General features: G+C 45.9%; 1 protein-coding gene across 1 annotated transcript; it reads right to left on the reverse strand.

Moving 5' to 3' along the window:
* Window positions 1-773: 773 nt before the first annotated feature.
* Window positions 774-18,609, reverse strand: ACAT1 (acetyl-CoA acetyltransferase 1). Its single transcript, XM_068144741.1, has 12 exons — window positions 18,503-18,609; window positions 16,118-16,165; window positions 14,045-14,162; window positions 13,043-13,138; window positions 11,674-11,774; window positions 9,013-9,156; window positions 5,825-5,975; window positions 4,859-4,954; window positions 3,991-4,104; window positions 3,517-3,581; window positions 2,427-2,584; window positions 774-987 (listed from the first exon to the last, which is right to left on the reverse strand). The coding sequence occupies exons 1-12, from the start codon at window positions 18,554-18,556 to the stop codon at window positions 867-869; spliced, it is 1,266 nt and encodes a 421-aa protein (XP_068000842.1). The 5' UTR covers window positions 18,557-18,609; the 3' UTR covers window positions 774-866.
* Window positions 18,610-20,210: the final 1,601 nt, after the last annotated feature.

The following is a 20,210-nucleotide window of genomic DNA, read 5'->3' on the forward strand; positions in this document are numbered from 1 at the left end:
AATATGGGAATAGGCTTTACAGTGGTGAAATGCCCTCTTTGCACAGCAGGCTTTTGACTAAGCTGCTTACTGAAATCTCAAACAAGGTTAATTGCAAGGAAGCATTCTCCTGTCTCCCTCTCTCTGCAGTAGAATTGCTTGACCCTGAATTCACCGTTAGTCTTTGGGAGTACAAGGGTGCAGCCAGGTATTGGGCAGCCCCGAATGGATAAGCAGCACCAGTAATTGTACTCTCCCAGTCCTGAATCTGCCTCTGTTTAATAGCATCTTTATGAAGCTGTAGCACAGAGGTTTAAATGAGAAAAAAAAAGAAAAAGAAAAAGCCACCAAACCCTTTTGAGGCTTTATTACTACTGGCACGTTTAAGGTACAACCCCATCTCTCCTAGCTTGCTGGGATACTTGCCCCAAGCAAGGACCCCTTTGCATTTAACTGGGGTGTGATGCACACAGCAGTAGAAAAACAGCCTTGGAATTAAACTATTTTTTCCATGAAAATCACTTAGTGCTCAGGAAAAATAAGCAACTGTAGGAAACAAGCTGCTTCTAGTAGTAGCTCTACATGAGTTACCAAGAGAATTAGTTTTCAGGAGCACTTGTGAAACCATACATCAGCGACAGAGGAGATGCAGCTAACAAACATTCACTGTTGTCAGGTGTCAGGATATTACCATCACTTGTACATTTTCTAGTTGCACTGTAAAAAACACTTGCACTGAGTCAAAAGTAATAAAAGCCCAGTTGACTGTGTCAATAACCAATGAAAATAATCAATGGCATCCATCCATTTATTGAAAAATAAGATGTAACAGGTACCACCCATTGTTCTGAGCGCGTTCAAGGCTTTGCTTCCAATGCTCTTTAGGCCTACAGCTTCTCTATCAGTATTGCAGAAGCACCTCCTCCTCCATTGCAAATTCCTGCAAGGCCATACTGTCCTTGTTTCAATGCATGGGCCATGTGAACAACAATTCTTGCTCCAGACATTCTAAATGAAAAGAAAAGAGAAAAGAGTTTGGGTTCAAAGAAATTCTTCAGTTGGCAGAAGATAGCCCTGACCTTGTTAGTGTTTTTTCTCCCTCTCCAGTGAAAGCCCAAACAATCCCTTTCACCTACACTGACAGGTTAGTTTGCTCTAGCTACAGTACTTAAATATATTCCTACATATACACAAAAGCTCCTTGTTTAGAGAATGTTCCTTCTGGAAAAGGAAATTGCCTCCAAGTCAGATGTGTTTGCTTAGAGCTTGCTGTACTGCAGTATGCTACTTGGATCCAACTAATGTGCAAAATCAGACATTTAAATTCTGTCCTTACACTGTCAAAATTAAGACCAGAAAGCCCCCATAAAATACACACAAGCCAAACATATTCCTGTATCAGAAGCAGCTGATACTGCACAGGAGATACCAGCATGTCTTGCAGGATTATGCCTTGTTTAGAGCTGGTTTTGAACCAGGAAGTCCTCCTGCCTCCTGATGTAGAGCGTGGTTACTTCCCATCTGTATTTACTTAAGAGGTTTCAAAGTGGGTTTTTCCTCACAGAGCTGAGCCATGCAGCATGATCACCCTTAGGAAGCATTAATGGGATACACCAGTCATGAGTAAGTTACAGCTCTTGGGGAGCACAGAGGTGATCTGACTTCAACTTCAAACAAAAGAGTCACTAAAATCCCCCAGGCTCTCCCTGTCTGCTGCCTTAGGTGCCTGGAGACTTTTGGATTCACTTCCAGAAACACTTTGACAAGACCTGGAACTTCACTTTGCTCCTGGAAGAAAATTTAAAGTCCCAGTTGCATATCCTTCACTATTTTCATAAGTTTACCTGTAAATTTTATTAGCTTAACTAACTGATTAATTACTTACTGTTTATTCTGTCATGTTAATAATGATCTGGTTATAATACTTCATAGACCCATAAATTTTATTAGCTTAACTAACTGGTTAATTACTTACTGTTTATTCTGTCATGTTATAGTATCATAGTATCAGTCAGGGTTGGAAGGGACCACAAGGATCATCTAGTTCCAACCCCCCTGCCATGGGCAGGGACACCCCACACTAGATCAGGCTGGCCAGAGCCTCAGCCAGCCTGGTCTTAAATCTTAATAATAGCTTAACTAACTGGTTAACTACTTATTGTTTATTCTGTCATGTTAATAGTGATCTGGTTTTCATGCTTCATAAACCCATGTAGCTATGCTAACAAGTTCTTTATAAAAGCAGGTGATAACTAACTGAGGGGAAAAACAGGATCATGCTCTTTTCAAGGTACCCTGCAATGTAACACCTGCATGAAGCCACTGTGTGCTTGGTAACAAATTTCTATTACCCTTCCTACTTGCTTTAAGACTGAGAATGAAGGTGGAAGTTGTGTTCAGAAAGCAGCGCCTCAGTGCAGAACAAAACTGGTGCCTATTTTCCTTACCCTATCGGATGTCCAAGAGAGACAGCACCTCCATTCACATTTACTTTCTGTGGATCAATACCCAGCATTTTAATGTTGGCCAGCACCACAACGCTGAAAGCTTCGTTGATTTCCCACATTGCAATATCTTCTTTCTTCAGCCCTGTCTCACTTAGAATCTAGGAACAAAAATAATGGCTATGATGGGACAAAAAATAAAAGGGAACTAATTCTAGAAATAGTAAGGTCCGTTTTCAAGTCAGTGACTCAGGCTGCCCATAGTCTGATTCCAGTTCACACTTTCAGAAGCTCTTTGTCAGATGGGAAAAATGGAAACAGGCAGTGAAGCACAAAGTCAAGCTTTTGCAAGAGAAGAATGGAGAGTGCTCTGTGCTGAGAAGAGGTTTTCATCCCAACACAGCCCCTGCACTAAGTGCACTGAAACTGATGGTCTTGCCTCTCACCACACACTCATTTTCAGTTCCCCTTTGAACTGGTCTACACTTGTATAACCACATTTATTTTGCCTTTTGGCCATATTAGCTGCAAAGCCTCAAGCATTCAAACAAGCCCAGAGCTGGTGCATCACAGAATCAATAAGGTTGGAAAAAAACCTCAAATATCATCAAGTCCAACCTGTCACCCAACACCTCACGACTACTAAACCATGGCACCAAGTGCCACATCCAATCCCTTTTTGAATACCTCCAGGGATGGTGACTCCACCACCTCCCTGGGCAGCACATTCCAATGGCTAACAACTCTGTGAAGAACTTTCTCCTCACCTCCAGCCTAAACTTCCCCTGGTGCAGTTTGAGACTGTGTCCTCTTGTTCTGGTGCTGGTTGCCTGGGAGAAGAGACCAACCTCCTCCTGTCTACAACCTCCCTTCAGGTAGTTGTAGAGAGCAGTAAGTGAAAGTGAAATAAACCAATATTCTCTTTCAAAGCAGGTGTGACAAATTGATCACTCCAAACATCTGCATTCTAACCCTCATCCTCTGAACAAGTTACTTGTGTTTATGATGCAATTGGAGATCCAACTGAGGGATGAACCAGTGATCCAGTGCTAGGGAGGTCTGTTGGTTTTCATCAAACCAGTTTTATTCCTACCTTGGGAACAGCATAGGCAGGTGCAAGTGGGAAGTCAATGGGATCAACAGCAGCATCTGCAAAAGCTGTAAAAAAAACAAACAGAAAAGATGTTTAAAGACCTCTTCATCTAACCAGACATGGTTTTAATCTGTGCAAGCAGCAAATCCAGCCATGACAGAAAAATTCTGCACATGATGGTCCATGAAACAGATAAATCTGAAGTCTGGTGCCTTAAGTGAGCCCCAGAAGAATCTTCTCAATTGTTAAAACATTATTCCATACAGAAAACTCTTTTATGACTGAAAGCCTGCTTGGCACAACACTAGAGTTTCGAGCACTGCATTGAGAAGATGCAGCCATAATGCCTAAGGCCTCAGCTTTTCTGTGCCATGAACATCAGATAAACTGCCCAAGCAGCACTCCCAGTCTGTGAGCATACAATGGGAGTACTTTCCAGGACTGTAATCAAAGGTAAGAAAAGCAAAGCCTTACCCACTATCCGTGCCAATGGCTTGACTTTCAGTCTCTTGGCTGCCTCTGCAGTCATCAGTACCAAAGCAGCTGCTCCATCATTCAAAGTGCTGGCATTAGCAGCTGTAACTGTTCCTAGAAAAGGTAAAGTGCTGTTTAAACAGAAGGGAAGGTGTCACGTAACTCATACATACACTGTAATGATTTTTGCTTTACCTTAATATGCTTGAACATAAGGTCTTAATGATATGGTATCATAGTATCAGTCAGGGTTGGAAGGGACCACAAGGATCATCTGGTTCCAACCCCCCCGCCATGGGCAGGGACACCCCACACTAGATCAGGCTACTGCACTGAATTAACCTAAAATTAGTTGGGTTTTTTGTATCAGCTGGATTAAATAAGTACAAGTCACACCCACTCATATGTTTGTCCAGTGGCTGCTTAGATCACACCTTCCCTGCCAGCTACATTGCTGGCATTAACCCAGATTCCAGCTCACAAAGGGTTGTGACTGTGTGGCAGGTTTTATTTAGTCACAAAGACTGATCCATTACAGACTTGGAAAGGAACAGGCAACCATGTAAAGGCACTCCATGTCCCACTGAAACAAAAGCTTGTACTTCATGGAGACCAAGGCAACAGCTAAACAGAAACCAACCTGTTTCACTCTTTTTTTAATGTCAAAAGCCAGTTTTTCACTGGTTTAAGGTTCCTGGACCATCTTTTAATCCAAGCCAGTTCATGCTTTTGTGACACATGTCTTTATCTCAGCAGACCTTTGGGAGTTAATGGCAGGGCACTCAGCTCTTGCCCACAGTACTTTTTGCTGTGACAAAGTATCCCTGCACTCTGTAGAGAATTGAGCAGTTAATTTAACAAGGGTTACCATTTTCCTTTTGGAAGACAGTCTTCAGCTTTGGAACTTTACTGAAGTCAACACGTTTGTATTCTTCATCTTCTTTCACTTCCGTGTCTGGTTTTCCTGAAATGCAGATGTGGTTTAAGATTTCTGGAGGATAGTCCATGCTTAAGGCAGTCTCACACAGTACTTATGTACACTGCCTTATTTAAACAACTTGCCTCAGTGAAAGCCCAAACACACGTAAAATGCATGTCATACAATCATAGTATCAATAAGGTTGGAAAAGACCTCAGAGACCATCAAGTCCAACATATCATCCAACACCTCATAACTAAACCATGGCACCAAGTGCCACGTCCAATCCCTTACTGAACACCTCCAGGGATGGTGACTCCACCACCTCCCTGGGCAGCACATTCCAATGGCCAATCACTCCCTCTGTGAAGAACTTTCTCCTCACCTCAAGCCTAAACTCCTGGCACAGCTTGAGACTGTGTCCTCTTGTTCTGGTGCTGGTTGCCTGGGAGAAGAGACCAACCCCCACCTGTGTACAACCTCACTTCAGGTAGTTGTAGAGAGCGGTCAGTTCTCCCCTGAGCCTCCTCCCCTCCAGGCTAAACAACCCCAGCTCCTTCAGCCTCTCCTCACAGGGCTTGTGCTCAAAACATCCTTATGTCAAGAAACATCCTTATGAAAACTGAAAAAAATGATTCCTTAATACCATTTGTACACAGCAAATCCATTTATACTTCCTGGTGTCTGAATCAAAGGGACAAAGAACGCATCATTGAGGTAATGAATGCAGACATTACAACCACAGGTGTCCTCAATCCATACTGCTGGCCACCAGAAAGGCTGCAGAACAAAACATTCTAATCTAAAATGAGTGTTCCCCTAATCTGCTTGTTTAAACAACAACACTGGCACTGAACACAGACAACATTGCAGCTTTTAATGAGAAACACAACTCATCACACCTTTCCATCATACCTTTCTGTGAAATAGTGACAGGAACGATTTCATTCTTCAGTATTCCTGAATCCCAGGCTGTTTTGCTCTTGGTGTAAGAGCCTATGGCGTAAGCGTCTTGTTCCTCTCGGGAAATCGTCAGCTTCTTCGCAGTGTTCTCCGCACAGTTGCCCTTGGAGGAAACCAGGAGTGTTAGGTTTGCTATTTCTGGTGATGTGACAGAGAAACATAACTGAAAACACTCAACCCATTTCCAGAACTGAATGCAGCCAGCACTTGGTGTCCATCACCCGGGCGACCAGCACCAGAACAAGAGGACACAGTCTCAAGCTGCACCAGGGGAAGTTTAGGCTTGAAGTGAGCAGAAAGTTCTTCAGAGAGGGAGTTGTTAGCCATTGGAATGTGCTGCCCAGGGAGGTGGTGGAGTCACCATCCCTGGAGGTGTTCAAGAGGGGATTGAACATGGCACTTGGTGCCATGGTTTAGTAGCCATGAGGTGTTGGGTGATAGGTTGGACTTGATGATCTTTGAGGTCTCTTCCAAACTTATTGATTCTATGACTCTGGAGCCCCTATTACAAGAGGGATATGGAGGTGCTGGAAGGTGTCCAGAGAAGGGCCACAAGGATGATCAGAGGGCTGGAGCACCTCTCCTATGAGGACAGACTGAAGGAGTTGGGGCTGTTCAGTCTGCAGAAGAGAAGGCTCCGAGGTGACCTAATTGTGGCCTTCCAGTATCTGAAGGGGGCCTACAGGAAGGCTGGGGAGGGACTTCTCAGGATCTCAGGTAGTGATAGGACTAGGGGGAATGGAATGAAGCTGGAGGTGGGGAGATTCAGGCTGGATGTGAGGAGGAGGTTCTTCACCATGAGAGTGATGAAGCCCTGGAATGGGTTGTCCAGGGAGGTGGTCGAGGCCCTGTCCCTGGAGGTGTTTAAGACCAGGCTGGATGAGGCTCTGTCCAGCCTGACCTAGTGTGGGGTGTCCCTGCCCATGGCAGGGGGGTTGGAACTAGATGATCCTTGTGGTCCCTTCCAACCCTGACTGATACTATGATTCTAATTTACACAGCTGTGATCAAACAGGAACTTGGGTTTGGAATATGATCTTCACATGTAGGAAATGTTTTCCAGAACCAGATAATTAAAGCCATGGAAGAACTTTCCTTAAAAGACTTTTTTTAAGTTAAATAACTGCATGAAAAAGTAAGTTTCAAAGTGCTTACGGCTGATGACTTCAGAGGCTGTTCAGCCATGGAATAAAATGTTTACATCATCACAGTCATGTTTTCATTATGTTATTAGCTTGCTATTCCAAAGGTTATAAAAACACTGGGCTTACTTAGCCTTCCAGATCTGGTACTCTAACATCTACACAAGTGAAAGTATCACAGTATCACTAAGGTTGGAAGAGACCTCAAAGATCATCGAGTCCAACCTGTCACCACAGACCCATGACTAGACCATGGCGCCAAGTGCCACATCCAATCCCCTCTTGAACACCTCCAGGGACAGCGACTCCACCACCTCCCTGGGCAGCATTTTCCAATGACGAATGACTCTCTTGGTGAAGTACAAGTAACTTTTGTCTAATAACTGGAATGAAACAGTGAGAAAGAAACAATCAAATAATTTTATAAACAGGTCAATCATCATAGAATCATAGAATCAATAAGGTTGGAAAAGACCTCAAAGATCATCAAGTCCAACCTGTCACCCAACACCTCCTGACTACTAAACCATGGCACCAAGTGCCACGTCCAAACCCCTCTTGAACACCTCCAGGGACGGTGACTCCACCACCTCCCTGGGCAGCACATTCCAATGGCTAACAACTCTCTCAGTGCAGAACTTTCTCCTCACCTCGAGCCTAAACCTACCCTGGCACAGTTTGAGACTGTGTCCTCTTGTTCTGGTGCTGGTTGCCTGGGAGAAGAGACCAACCCACTCCTGGCTACAACCTTATGCAGTCATTAATTCATTACCACCACTGTAAATACCTGGTGACTAAGTAAGTTTAAAAGGACACTCATTTAGTCAACCTGCAAGATTTGTTCTTCAACACCTTTTGTTCCACTTCTTGTTTCTGTAGAAAACTCGGTGAATCAACACAAAACCCTTTGGCACCCTGTCCATCCACTTCTCCAAACAAGCAAGCTCACTTCTCTGCATTTCAAGAATTTAAAGTCTTCACAGCAACAGCAACCTAAGTCTGCTGCCAAAACACAGACAAGTTCCTACAGCCATAGGATGGAGCCTCCTGTATGTTCACATCTGCAGCTGCTACAATGAAGACAAAAGGCTCAGAAATACTGTCCCAACATTGGAAAAATGTGTGCATTATAACCAACTCCTAGAGTTTTCCCTCCACATACAGGATCCAGCAAAATCATTGTTTACTTTCCTGTAGAAATCCTCACAATTACAATCCATTTGGGCTGAAATGTGGGAGTGGATTTTAAGCAACAGCCTAAGTAGCACGCTACGCTGCAAAAAGAATGGATTGCATATGCAAACAGTGAGGTCTGTATCAAATACATGGATCACAGTGGAATGCTCTTCATGATGTGTTTCCTGTAGAGCTGCAAGAACACTGGCTGACCTACAGTGGTGAATTACCATGGGCAAAGGTCAGAAATATTCCTGAACTGGAAGAAGACATTTTCTTTTCAAACTACTCTTCCCTGATGCTTGTTCTTCACTATCTTCCTATCAGTTGCTCTCCAAACCCATCCTAAGTTTGCAGTTGTTTGTCCCATTTGAGTTACCATGCTGATGAGTAAGTTTATCAGCTGACTCAAACCCTCCAACAGAAAATATGAGGTATGTACACTGGGGAGAGGAAAATAATCATAAGAGCCTGCTGAACACTATAGAATAGGTATCTTCAGTGCTCTCTCCTACATATATAGTAACAGCAATCCATCAGTAACAGAACTACTCTTAAATCCCTGCTTTAGGCTATTCAGACTTCAATCAGAATTAGCTAAATATTAACACACAGCTTGCTATTCTGTTTTATTCTTCTGCTTAGTCCCTCAGGCTTCCCCTAGAGGAAGCCTTCAAGTGGAACACTTTCTCCTCTTCTGTTAACGCTATTCCTCATATCCAGGTTTGGTAGACTAAACAGCTTCATAATAATTACAAGTAAGCTCTTTAGAGCTGCACCAGGCTCATGGCTGGTAATTTAGCACTGGGCAGGAATATTTACCATATGGATATGGTTATAAGCATCTGTCAGCCCGTCTTTCACTATCAGGTCTTCCAGCTTTACTCCTCCATAAGGTGTTGATCCCCTGCTCATCGTATAGGGAACGTTGGACATGCTCTCCATTCCACCAGCAACCATCACATCCTGCTCAAAGCAAACAAGTTAAAATGAATAAGGCAGGGTGTTCTCTATGACTTCATGTAGGAACAAATACTAGCAAAAGCTTAAGCATGGAGGTTTTATACTTCTGAAAAGCCTTAAAGAAAGCAAGCTAAAAAAGTCTGGACGTATTTAGAAGGCAAACAGCAGGAACAACAGCTGAAGAATCCACTCTGACAGAACAACTGGACTTTTGTCTTGTGTGCAGCTTTAGAATGCTGCAAGAGCCAGGTCAAGACCCTTGGACTGTAATTTGACCTTGATCTTTTGGAATGAAAAATAATAATTTACTTTCACTAGTTTCTCTGTAAATCTCTCCTTTTTGTTTTTCATTTGCAACTCCATATCCCTGTGGAACAAGCAACAGTCAGAATCTGAGAGACAGCAGGAAGAAGAGACATTTACAAATGAAACTGCAGTTTTCAATAGCATTGCTTTATCTTACTGTGTAAAGAGAGAGAACTAATGACATCACTGGCAAAAAAAGGAGAGGTGTTAACAATTGGGGAGCTTGAATTAAGTTGAATCATTATGGGCATTGATAAATTAGTGTACTTTTCCAGCTGAGACAAAGCAAACAATCAGCAAAGCTATAAGGACCATAAACACATGCATCTACTCTTCATCAGGCCTTCTCCCCCAAAATCTTTTAAGATCTCAGGATGGGAAGAATAGACACAGTTATGTTTAATGGCATGTGTGAAACAGAGATAAGTGCAAGAAAAATACACACACTGTAGTGTGATTCTTTGAGCGTTCACTGGTGCTGTCAGTATGAATTCACAAAGATTTTTCCATCAAACCAGCAGTAAGACAAAGATCAAAGGGGTTTGGGTTCCTTTAAATTACAACTCAGAAATGATGGCTTCTTCACAACAGATTAGGGGACAAACTAGAAAGGCAGATAAATCAAAAGGCATCTGAGATATGGATGCAGCAATAGAACAGAAGAACAGGAGTCCCTGGCATTCCATAAATTGAAAGAACTGGAGACAGAGGTAATACAATTGTTAATAGAATAGAATAGACCAGGTTCGAAGAGACCTTTGAGATCATCGAGTCCAACCTATCATCCAACGCTATCTAATCAACTAAACCATGGCACCAAGCACCCCATCCAGTCTCCTCCTAAACACCTCCAGTGATGGTGACTCCACCACCTCCCTGGGCAGCACATTCCAATAGGCAATCACTCTTTCTATGAAGAATTTCTTCCTAACCTCCAGCCTAAACCTCCCCTGGCACAGCTTGAGACTGTGTCCTCTTGTTCTGGTGCTGGTTGCACCACTATCACCATATGATGATATATAAACTGATTCAAGCCACTGGGAACCATCACTGACTTTCATAGCACAGATACCTCACAGTCCACAGCCAGGAAAACCAAATACCAACCCCCCTCATAATTTAGAAGTCCAAGTGACCAATAACTGGTGGAGTCTGCTCTTGCTGTGACTGGCAGCACATCATGCATGATCAGCTCAGCTGAAAACTTCAGTTTTCAGAGCTCATGGCCTGCATCTATCAAACCAACCAAAGGCACAACCACTGTCACCAAGTCACTGGATGTAAATTATTACATCCAAGTGTAGTTATTTACACAGACACGCTGGGCCTCGTTCAAAGTCCAGTGACAAGACTTCCACCACCTTCAGCAGGCACTGGACAAAATGCTGCTCTCTGCAGAGCAAGGCCAAAGCAGTAAGGAGATGCCTAGCTTAGCTACAACATTACTTTCACAGAAAGGACAACAAAACTTCAGTATTTCACTTTTGTTCTAATAAAAACCCCAACCAACCAACACCAGAAAACTAACCATGAAGTACTAACTACATTTCTCACTCATAAACCACTGACTTTGTAAGCCAAAAATAGATACTGAACTGACAATGCTTTCAGCTTCAGAGGAGCTCTTGCCCAAATGCTTTGAGTATGGAATTAAGACAAAACTGAAATGTCTTCACATTCTCACTTCTCCCACATCCTTTGCTGCACAGCATTTAACAGCTTGCTGAAGATGGTGTCTTCTTCTATCCTCCCAATCAGTGATAGTATTTTTCCCTATTGTACAGAGAATCTTGCACCACACTTGACAGAGATAAGCAATTCTCCTCCATCAGGTTCTCTGCAATGAAAACACTTACTCAGAGGCAATAGATCACAGTCTGAAATACCTTTAATGTACATAGAAACAACACTGCTTTAATATGTGTATTTCATTCATGTAAATGTTTAAGTGTCTGAAAACTCAAACCCAAACTCCATTCAAATGTCTTCATCTGACAATCTCCTAATTACAATACACTTTAAAAAATGTTTTTAAGCCAAACACACTTAGAGGACTATGAAATTCAGGTTGCATAAGCAAAACAAAACCTTACTAATTAACTTTATTACCCAAACTAAAGTGGTCCTAGATCAAAGAGCACAGTCATTAGCAGGACAGGGTCTCCAACATGGGGTTTGTGGGGTTTACATAAAATAGCACTAGAATTCACATACCTGACTCCCACACATCAAGCTTTGTGCTGCCATCATGATTGATTTCATTCCTGAAGCACAGACCTTATTGACAGTTGTAGAAGGAGTGCCAATGGGTAGACCTGAATGTGAACAACACATGTGTTATTTAAAGGGTAGACTACCATTTACTGGTGCTTCTGCAGTATTTCATGAGAACAATTTTCACCTAAGCCCAGGGTGTCCATTGTGCACTCTTTAGCTAGCCAGAGCAACTTACCTACTCTCATCCCTAGTTACTACCCTTCTTTGAGATTCTTGCTGTTTCTCCCCTCCCAACAACAGACTTCAAAGCAAGTGAAGATCAGAGACAGAAGAGTGGAGAAGCAACCCCAGAACTATTCCTCCTCCTGACACCCTGATCCCTGCCTCTAAGAACCACTGAAGCCTGAAAAGGTATAAACAAGCTGTAGAATTTAGCAAACAGCAACAAGACAGATCCCAGATGTACAGGGACTCTGAACACCTGCCATATTGAACAAGACCAAAAGCCCTAGGTGTCAGTGTCATTCACAAGGTTATTAACAAGTTGCTGGGTTTGACAGCTCATTATAATAGCTCTGAGCTCAGCTGCTGACAGCTTGGCTCAAGACAATTGCATCTCTGCCTCTACCCTAGGCTTGCTCTCCAGTATTATGGCTCTGCTACCAGCACATCACCTCCATACCAAGAGTGAGATGGGGAAAACTAGCCAGGGGAAAGAAGAGAGCTGTATGCATTCCTTTGCCTCACATGGAAGCAGTTCCTTCTCTTTCAAAGTGCTTCATAAAAGTATCCAGTTCTTACCTGATCCAGAGACTTCCCTAGAGTCATACTGAAGTATGGAATCCCATCCCCAAAGCACAAGGAAGAAGAAAGAATTGCTGCACCCCAATAACGCTCATGCTGCAGTTAACATTATAGAGTGAATCCTTCCAGTAACAACTCCACACTCCAGAAGATGAGTGTAATGATGTACTCTTATCTGCAGTTCAAGAAAGCACACTGACCCCTTATCCAATAGGGCTTAAGAGTAATTGTACACTGAGGAAAAAGTCTGTTTCATGAAAGATTCAAAGAGCAGCACCCATCAGGAGTTTAACATGCTCCTGAAGTATCAGCCCAGTCTCCAGCACTGTTTTCTCCATGGTGCAAACACCATAGGCTGTTACACCCATTGTGGGTATGAGAACTGATTCCTTAGAACACATGATTAGGCTCACTTACATTCACCCACCACAGGACAAAAAGCAAACACAGAATGTCGTGACAAAAGGCTGGGCACTGCTTTGCTTTAACTCACAGCTCAGTAATCCACACTGTCCACGTGAAGATGGAAAACATTTATCCCCAGTAACAAGATAATGAATACCTGCCCCCAAGACTGCTTGTCTTGTTGGAGCTTGTCCTTGTCCAGCCTGCAGGACATTGCCCATATAAGCTTCTTTCACTTCTTCTGCAGGAATACCTATAAAACAAAATTGTTCCAGTTCAGGATTCTTTGCATGGAAGGTATCACTCCCTTTGACAAACCTCCCCACTGAAGTTTTCTGTCAAAGATTGATGGCACGTGCCAGGTCCCATTTGTGTGCTTCCATCACACAGGCACCTGCTGGCTGTGTTCCAGCTCTTTACCCTCACATTCATGGAGCACAGTGAACTGGTGACCCAGACATAATTCCCTTCTCACGTGGCAGAACAAACTACAGTTAGATTACTAAAGCAAATATTTTCAAGTCTCAGTTTCCATGAATGATTAAATGCACAAAGCTCTCTACCCACATTTATGTCTAAAACCCATGATTGTCTGTTTGTCTAACAGCAGCAAGCCAAGGCCATAGCTAGTTCCCACCAGACACAAGAGGCTGCACTCCTGCTGCATGTCTTGCAACAACCCTGGTTCAAGTTCTTGCAATGGACTGTTTCAAGAAGCCAAATTTGGAGAAAATTAACCCTCCTCAAGAGACTTTTGTTACTTTGAATCCATCAATTGTCTCACAAGGGTGCTTCCATGCAAAAAAAAACAGGCAGGGAAAGAAAGGGTCACTGGTTTCAGCAAAGAGTAGCCTTTGCATCATCTTAGGCGAGCCATAAAACCTCAGCCCACAAAAACAATTAGCATGTTCAGTCAGATTTGCATTGAGACAGATATCCCTAAGTAATATTCTGCTCCTAGAAGTAGTACATAATTCAGACTGAAACAAAGCTCAACAGCCAACTTTACAGAAATGCCATTTATGGATAAAGACTTCAAGGGTTCCACAGCAGCAAAAAGCACAGGATCTTGTATGTACCAAGCAACTGAAGACAGAATGAGACTGCTCTGAGCCACTTCAGGTTTTCTTTGTCACAGGAAAAAGAAGTTTACATATACCTGCTCTTTCAATTGCTCCCTTAATTGCAATGGAACCGAGTTTAGTGGCTGGCAATGAGGAAAGAGATCCTTGGAAAGATCCAATTGGTGTCCTTACAGCACTTGCTATCACCACCTCCTACGAAGAGAAGCATGGAGTAAAAGTCACAGTCTCTCTCACACAGGCACACTTGTACCCACTATTTAAATTTATTCCCTTTGACTCTTTCATTCCCACCACAGCTTCCTTCCTATCCTGCATGCATATTAGAGTAGTGAAATAATCGTTATTAACACATGTAATATGGGCAATAAACACATGGAATTAAGAGACTGGTGTGATGTGAGGAGGAGGTTCTTCACCATGAGAGTGGTGAAGCCCTGCAATGGGTTGTCCAGGGAGGTGGTTGGGGCGCCGTCCCTGGAGGTGTTTAAGACCAGGCTGGCTGAGGCTCTGTCCAGCCTGATCTAGTGTGGGGGTGTCCCTGCCCATGGCAGGGGGGTTGGAACTAGATGACCCTTGTGGTCCCTTCCAACCCTGACTGATACTATACTACTACTACTATGATACTACTAACTGCAGGACTACAATCTTGTTGGGATCACGGAGACATGGCTGCCAAGGCTGGAGTGCTACTACCATGGAGAAGATACAGGAAGAACGGACCAAGGTGATGAGGAGAAAGAGCTGTCCTTTACATGAAAGAACAGCTGGAGTGCACTGAGCTCAGCCTTGGGATGGAGGATGCTTGCAAGAATACCAAGGTCCTGCAATGAGTCATCCTCAAAGGAAGCTGGTTAATATTTGAGGATCTCTAGAGATCCCTTCCAACCTCTACTGTTTTGCAATTCTGTGATTATCTCCTCCAAGCTCAAGAGCAGTCCATTCCAACAAGCAGAAAGTCAGGTGAAAAAGCCACGCTGTCTGTACAGATGGCCAAAACTCACAGACAAAAGGGAAGCATACAGAAGGTGGAAGCATAGACAGAGAATCTCAGAGACACTGTCTGAGTATGCAGGGATAAGGCTGAACAAAATGAAGCCCAAACAGAATCAAATCTGGCAAGAGATACCAAAGGCAACAACAAGGGCTTTCATAAGCACTTGGGAGGCAAGTGAAAGTCTAGGGAAAATGTGGGAGGACTTGGTGACACAGTACTGCCTCCAGTTCTGGAGCCCCTATTACAAGAGGGATATGGAGGTGCTGGAACGTGTCCAGAGAAGGGCCACAAGGATGATCAGAGGGCTGGAGCACCTCTCCTATGAGGACAGACTGAAGGAGTTGGGGCTGTTCAGTCTGGAGAAAAGAAGGCTCTGAGGTGACCTAATTGTGGCCTTCCAGTATCTGAAGGGGGCCTACAGGAAGGCTGGGGAAGGACTTTTTAGGGTGTCAGGTAATGATAGGACTAGGGGGAATGGGATGAAGCTGGAGGTGGGGAGATTCAGGCTAGATGTGAGGAGGAAGTTCTTCACCATGAGAGTGGTGAAGCCCTGGAATGGGTTGTCCAGGGAGGTGGTTGGGGCGCCGTCCCTGGGGGTGTTTAAGCCCAGGCTGGCTGAGGCTCTGTCCAGCCTGATCTAGTGTGGGGTGTCCCTGCCCATGGCAGGGGGCTTAGAACTAGATGATCCTTGTGGTCCCTTCCAACCCTGACTGATACTGTGATACTATGACACAGAAAAGGCTCAGGCAATGAGTGTCCTCTTCATCTTACTCTTCACTAGTAAAACTGGCCTTTGCAATTCCAAGACTCCAGAGGTCAGGAGTGTGGTGGGTTGAAGTTTCCCCCCAGCAAGTTGCAGGATAACATATAAATAACCTCCAAAGCTATACTTTTCAGTAATGGAGAGAGAGCTGCATTAAGCCTATGTTAGCTGACACACCTCTACCCCATCCTGTCCCATGCTACCAACTAGCAAACCAAAATAAAAAAGGAAACATTTTACTCTGTGTTTTTCAGCAAAGTATAACTTGGATATCAGCCACATTGTCTTCAATGTAGATTTTCTTTGGTGATAACTTTTTAAAAGCTTCAGCAACTAAGAAAGAGCTTTAAAGCAGTGGTTCATTACAGTCAGATGGTGCTTTGTACTTACATTTAAAGTGCGCTGTGATGCATAGCCACGGTGTGGACACTTCAAAGCCTGAAAATGAGAAAGTCCTCAGAATGTCACATCAGGGAAGCCAATGCCATGACACTTCAGTAGTGTACCATTCTCACAGGAACCACTCTCTGAAAAAATAATCTCTAGGAAACACTGGGAAGGTATTTTCACAGAATCACCAAGGTTGGAAGAGACCTCAAAGATCATCGAGTCCAACCTGTCACCACAGGTCTCATGACTAAATCATGGCACCAAGTGCCACGTCCAATCTCCTCTTGAACACCTCCAGGGATGGTGACTCCACCACCTCTGTGGGCAGTCTGTTCCAATGGCCAATCATTCTTTAAGACTTCTACTGCTTTTAAATTTGGTGTGGGTGTGGTGTTGGGATGGCATTTAACAAGTCTAAGTGCCGGGTGCTGCACTTTGGCCACAGCAACCCCATGCAGAGCTACAGGCTGGGGTCAGAGTGGCTGCAGAGCTCCCAAACAGAGAGGGACCTGGGGGTGCTGACTGACAGCCACCTAAACATGAGCCAGCAGTGTGCCCAAGTGGCCAAGAAGGCCAATGGCATCCTGGCCTGCATTAGGAATAGTGTGGCCAGCAGGAGCAGGGAAGTCATTGTGCCCTGTACTCAGCACTGCTTAGGCCATACCTTGAGTCCTGTGTCCAGTTCTGGGCCCCTCAGTTTAAGAAGGACATCAAAACACTTGAACGTGTCCAGAGAAGGGCAACAAGGCTGGGGAGAGGCCTTGAGCACAAGCTCTATGAGAAGAGGCTGAGGGAGCTGGGATTGTTTAGCCTGGAGAAGAGGAGGCCCAGGGGTGACCTCCCAGGCAACCAGCACCAGAACAAGGGGACACAGTCTCAGGCTGCACCAGGGGAGGTTTAGACTCGAGGTGAGGAAAAAGTTCTTCACAGAGAGAGTCATTAGTCATTGGAATGTGCTGCCCAGGGAGGTGGTGGAGTCACTGTCCCTGGAGGTGTTCAAGAGGAGATTGGATGTGGCACTTGCTGCCGTGGTCTAGTCATGAGGTCTGTGGAGACAGGTTGGACTTGATGATCCTCGAGGTCTCTTCCAACCTTAGTTATAGTGTGTGATACTGTTTTTAGTTCAGGTTGTCATAACCAGCAGAAAGTTTTCAGTTAAACTTCTCTTTGAGAATGAATTATGTCCTTGCAGGGCTTTAATAAGAGGGGTTTCAAGGATTCAAGGGTTAGTGTCAAAAAAGCCCCCACAATAAACAAAACCACTAGCAAAGTAACATGCTCTGGCTGTGCTATTCCTAAAGGTTACCTTTGTAGTAAACTGGACAAACCAGGCAATACTCTTTTAAGTGTATCTGGCATCTGCTAGCAGTGTTCATGGGCTGTGTCAATTACAGGCTTTTAAAAAAAACCCACAAAGCCCACATACAGACATCATCCAACCCACTAAAAGAACGCCACCCCAAAAAAAACCCCCAACCACACAAACAAAACCCTCCAAACAAAACCCTCCCCCACATTTTCTACAGCTGGTGAGACACAGCCTTCCGCTTCGCATATGGCAACATCTCCAATCCACATGCGATCCAGCGCAGCATGGGCGCTTCACCTGCCCTTTTCTTCGCCGTACAGCTCTCTCTACACCAGTGACAGGACCTCTAGCCCTCCAGGCCAACCAGGCAGCCTCACCAATAAAGGAAGCAGTGCCCCAAAGCAACCACGCACTCCGTGCGGCCCTTCCGGCACTGGGTATCTCTCCCGTCGCGCACATGGAGCCACGATCGCTCCCTGCTTCCCCTCCCGGCCCTGGCTAGCGGAGGCTACTGACAGCCACCACACAACCTTGTCGCTGAAGGGAGTGACGGCTACAGGAGTTCTGCGGGGCAAGATGGCTATCGCGGTTCTGAGGGGGAGCGAATTACGACGGAAAGAACTGCAGAGGCCGGCGAGGGCCCCGCTGCATTCCCTGCGCTGACAGGCACCGGAAAACAGCCGCTGTCAGGATCGCGGCTAAAGGTCCTGCTGGCTTAGCACGGCTGTCGGCACGGGGCTGCCGAGGCGGGGGGAGCCGCCCCTCACCGACCGGACGGCTCCGGGGCGACGCGGCCCGCCCGGCCCCGCAGGCCGTGACGAACACTAGCTTCCAGCTCCCCCGGCCGAGACTCCGCAGCAGAAGCCGGCATGGGAACCCGCTCCCTCCCCTCAGCATCTCCCTCCCGCCGCGCCGCATGGGTGAGGCGAGGGGACGAAGCCTTCTCAGCCACAGACGTGGGTGCGACCTTGGCCAAGTCCTTCCAGGCCCAGCGGCAGGCGGAGGCGTGCACAGGGAGAGAGGAAGGAATCAGGGAAGGGGAAGGAAGGGCTCGCTCTGCGCGCCGCTCGCCTTACCCGCAGCAGCTCCGCTGCCGGGTGCCGCCAGCCCAACATCGCCACTGCTGCCATGGTCCCGCCGGCCACCGCTCGTCACCTTCACCGCTGCCCCCACCGCGGCCTATAGCCGGCGAAACCCCACCTCTTCCTAGCTCCTATTGGTCCTGAGACCGAGGGCCATGCCAAACTAGTTCCTGCCATTGGCTGGGCTGGAAGGAGGGCCGCAGCGTCAGAGGGGCCGAGCCGGGAGCGGGAGGCCCCGGCGCCTGGCGGGTCAGGACGCTGTGGGCTGGGAAGGTACTTGGTGCCTGGCAGCTCGGCACACCGCTGCGGAACCACTGTCTCCTCCGGGAACCCTCTCTGCAGTGACTGACGCGTTTCTTTCGTCGCCTATACTGCCTCTAGGAGGCCGGGGGGCGGGGCGGGGGCGCCAAAGCCCGCCTTGGGAAGAGGGAAGGGAGCAGCAGTGGGACGGCCTGGGATGTGGGACAGGCAAACGTGCTGAGAAGAATAACTAGTAATGAACAGAATGAAGACAGCCTGGAAGATCCTTGCGGGGCGAGAACCAACTCCTAGGGTGTTAACAACAACTCTAAGGCTGCGCACCGCCGATCCTTGGCCCAGCCCCTCGCCCAACTCTGCAACGTTGAGCTGAAATGAGACAAAGGAGTTTACCCCCATGTGGAGCTCCTGTCAGAAGCACTCCAATTCTGGAGTATTTCCGAGTCCCGGGCACTTTGTCTTCAGTGTGCCCTTGTGCTGTGGCTACATGCTGGGTTTTGGAAAATCCAGCAGCTTAATTCCCTTTAAACACCTTCCTGTCTAGCCCTGCTATAAATGGAGGTTGGATAAACCTCCGAGATTGAGTCCAACCCATCATTCAACACTGTCTAATCAATTAAACCATGGCACCAAGCACCCCACCCAGTCTCCTCCTGAACACCTCCAGTGATGGTGACTCCACCACCTCCCTGGGCAGCCTGTTCCAATGGCCAATCACACTTTCTGTGAAGAACTTCTTCCTAACTTCCAGCCTAAACCTCCCCTGATGCAGCTTGAGACTGTGTCCTCTTGTTCTGGTGCTGGTTGCCTGAGAGAAGAGACCAACCCACACCTGGCTACAATCTCCCTTCAGATAGTTGTAGACAGCAATAAGGTCTCCCCTGAGCCTCCTCTTCTGCAGGCTAAGCAATCCCAGCTCCCTCAGCCTCTCCTCATAGGGCTTGTGCTCCAAACCCCTCACCAGCTTTCTTGCCCTTGAACTGTGAAGGCAACTGCCTTTACAGAAAAGTTAGTACCCACTTGACCGCAGCTGGTGTTCAGGGTGTCCATACTGGTTCCACAGTCTTCCCAGCGCTTTGCTTTTCCCCACCCCTCTATGCTTTGTCTGAAGGCAGTATGAAATCTCTACAGCTGTCTGTCTGCCTGTCCCCACTGTCTTTCCAACATGCACAGAGCTAAGCCGAGAAAACTTGGTTCTTCCTGGTCTTGAACTTTATATCTCAAAAGAACAGGCTCAAAGGCAAGGTGACATCTTCCATGAATTGTGCTGCATGCTCCTTAGTACAAGCAGTTCTGTATTTTTTAATGATCAGCCTCACTTACCTTCTCCTCAGCCACTTTTTTAAACTCTTGAAGGAGTTAGCATGAGTTCTGTTAAAATAACCCATGACTGCTGCATTCACTGAGGTTGGTATCCACAAGCGAGGCAAAGCAGGATTTACTT

Source organism: Melanerpes formicivorus, unplaced genomic scaffold, assembly GCF_026170545.1.
Source record: "Melanerpes formicivorus ecotype bairdi unplaced genomic scaffold, bMelFor1.0.p_v2 SCAF_1, whole genome shotgun sequence".
NCBI lineage: Eukaryota > Metazoa > Chordata > Aves > Piciformes > Picidae > Melanerpes > Melanerpes formicivorus.

What these genes read in the sequence shown, in the direction of transcription:
- ACAT1 (XM_068144741.1), bottom strand. Translation starts at nt 18,556, where the DNA reads ATGGCAGCAGTGGCGATGTTGGGCTGGCGGCACCCGGCAGCGGAGCTG. An exon ending in GGGAGCAATTGAAAGAGCAG is followed by an intron (nt 13,139 to 14,044) that starts GTATATGTAAAC and finishes TTTGTTTTATAG; the next exon opens with GTATTCCTGCAGAAGAAGTG. An exon ending in TGTCTTCCAAAAGGAAAATG is followed by an intron (nt 4,105 to 4,858) that starts GTAACCCTTGTT and finishes TACCTTTTCTAG; the next exon opens with GAACAGTTACAGCTGCTAAT.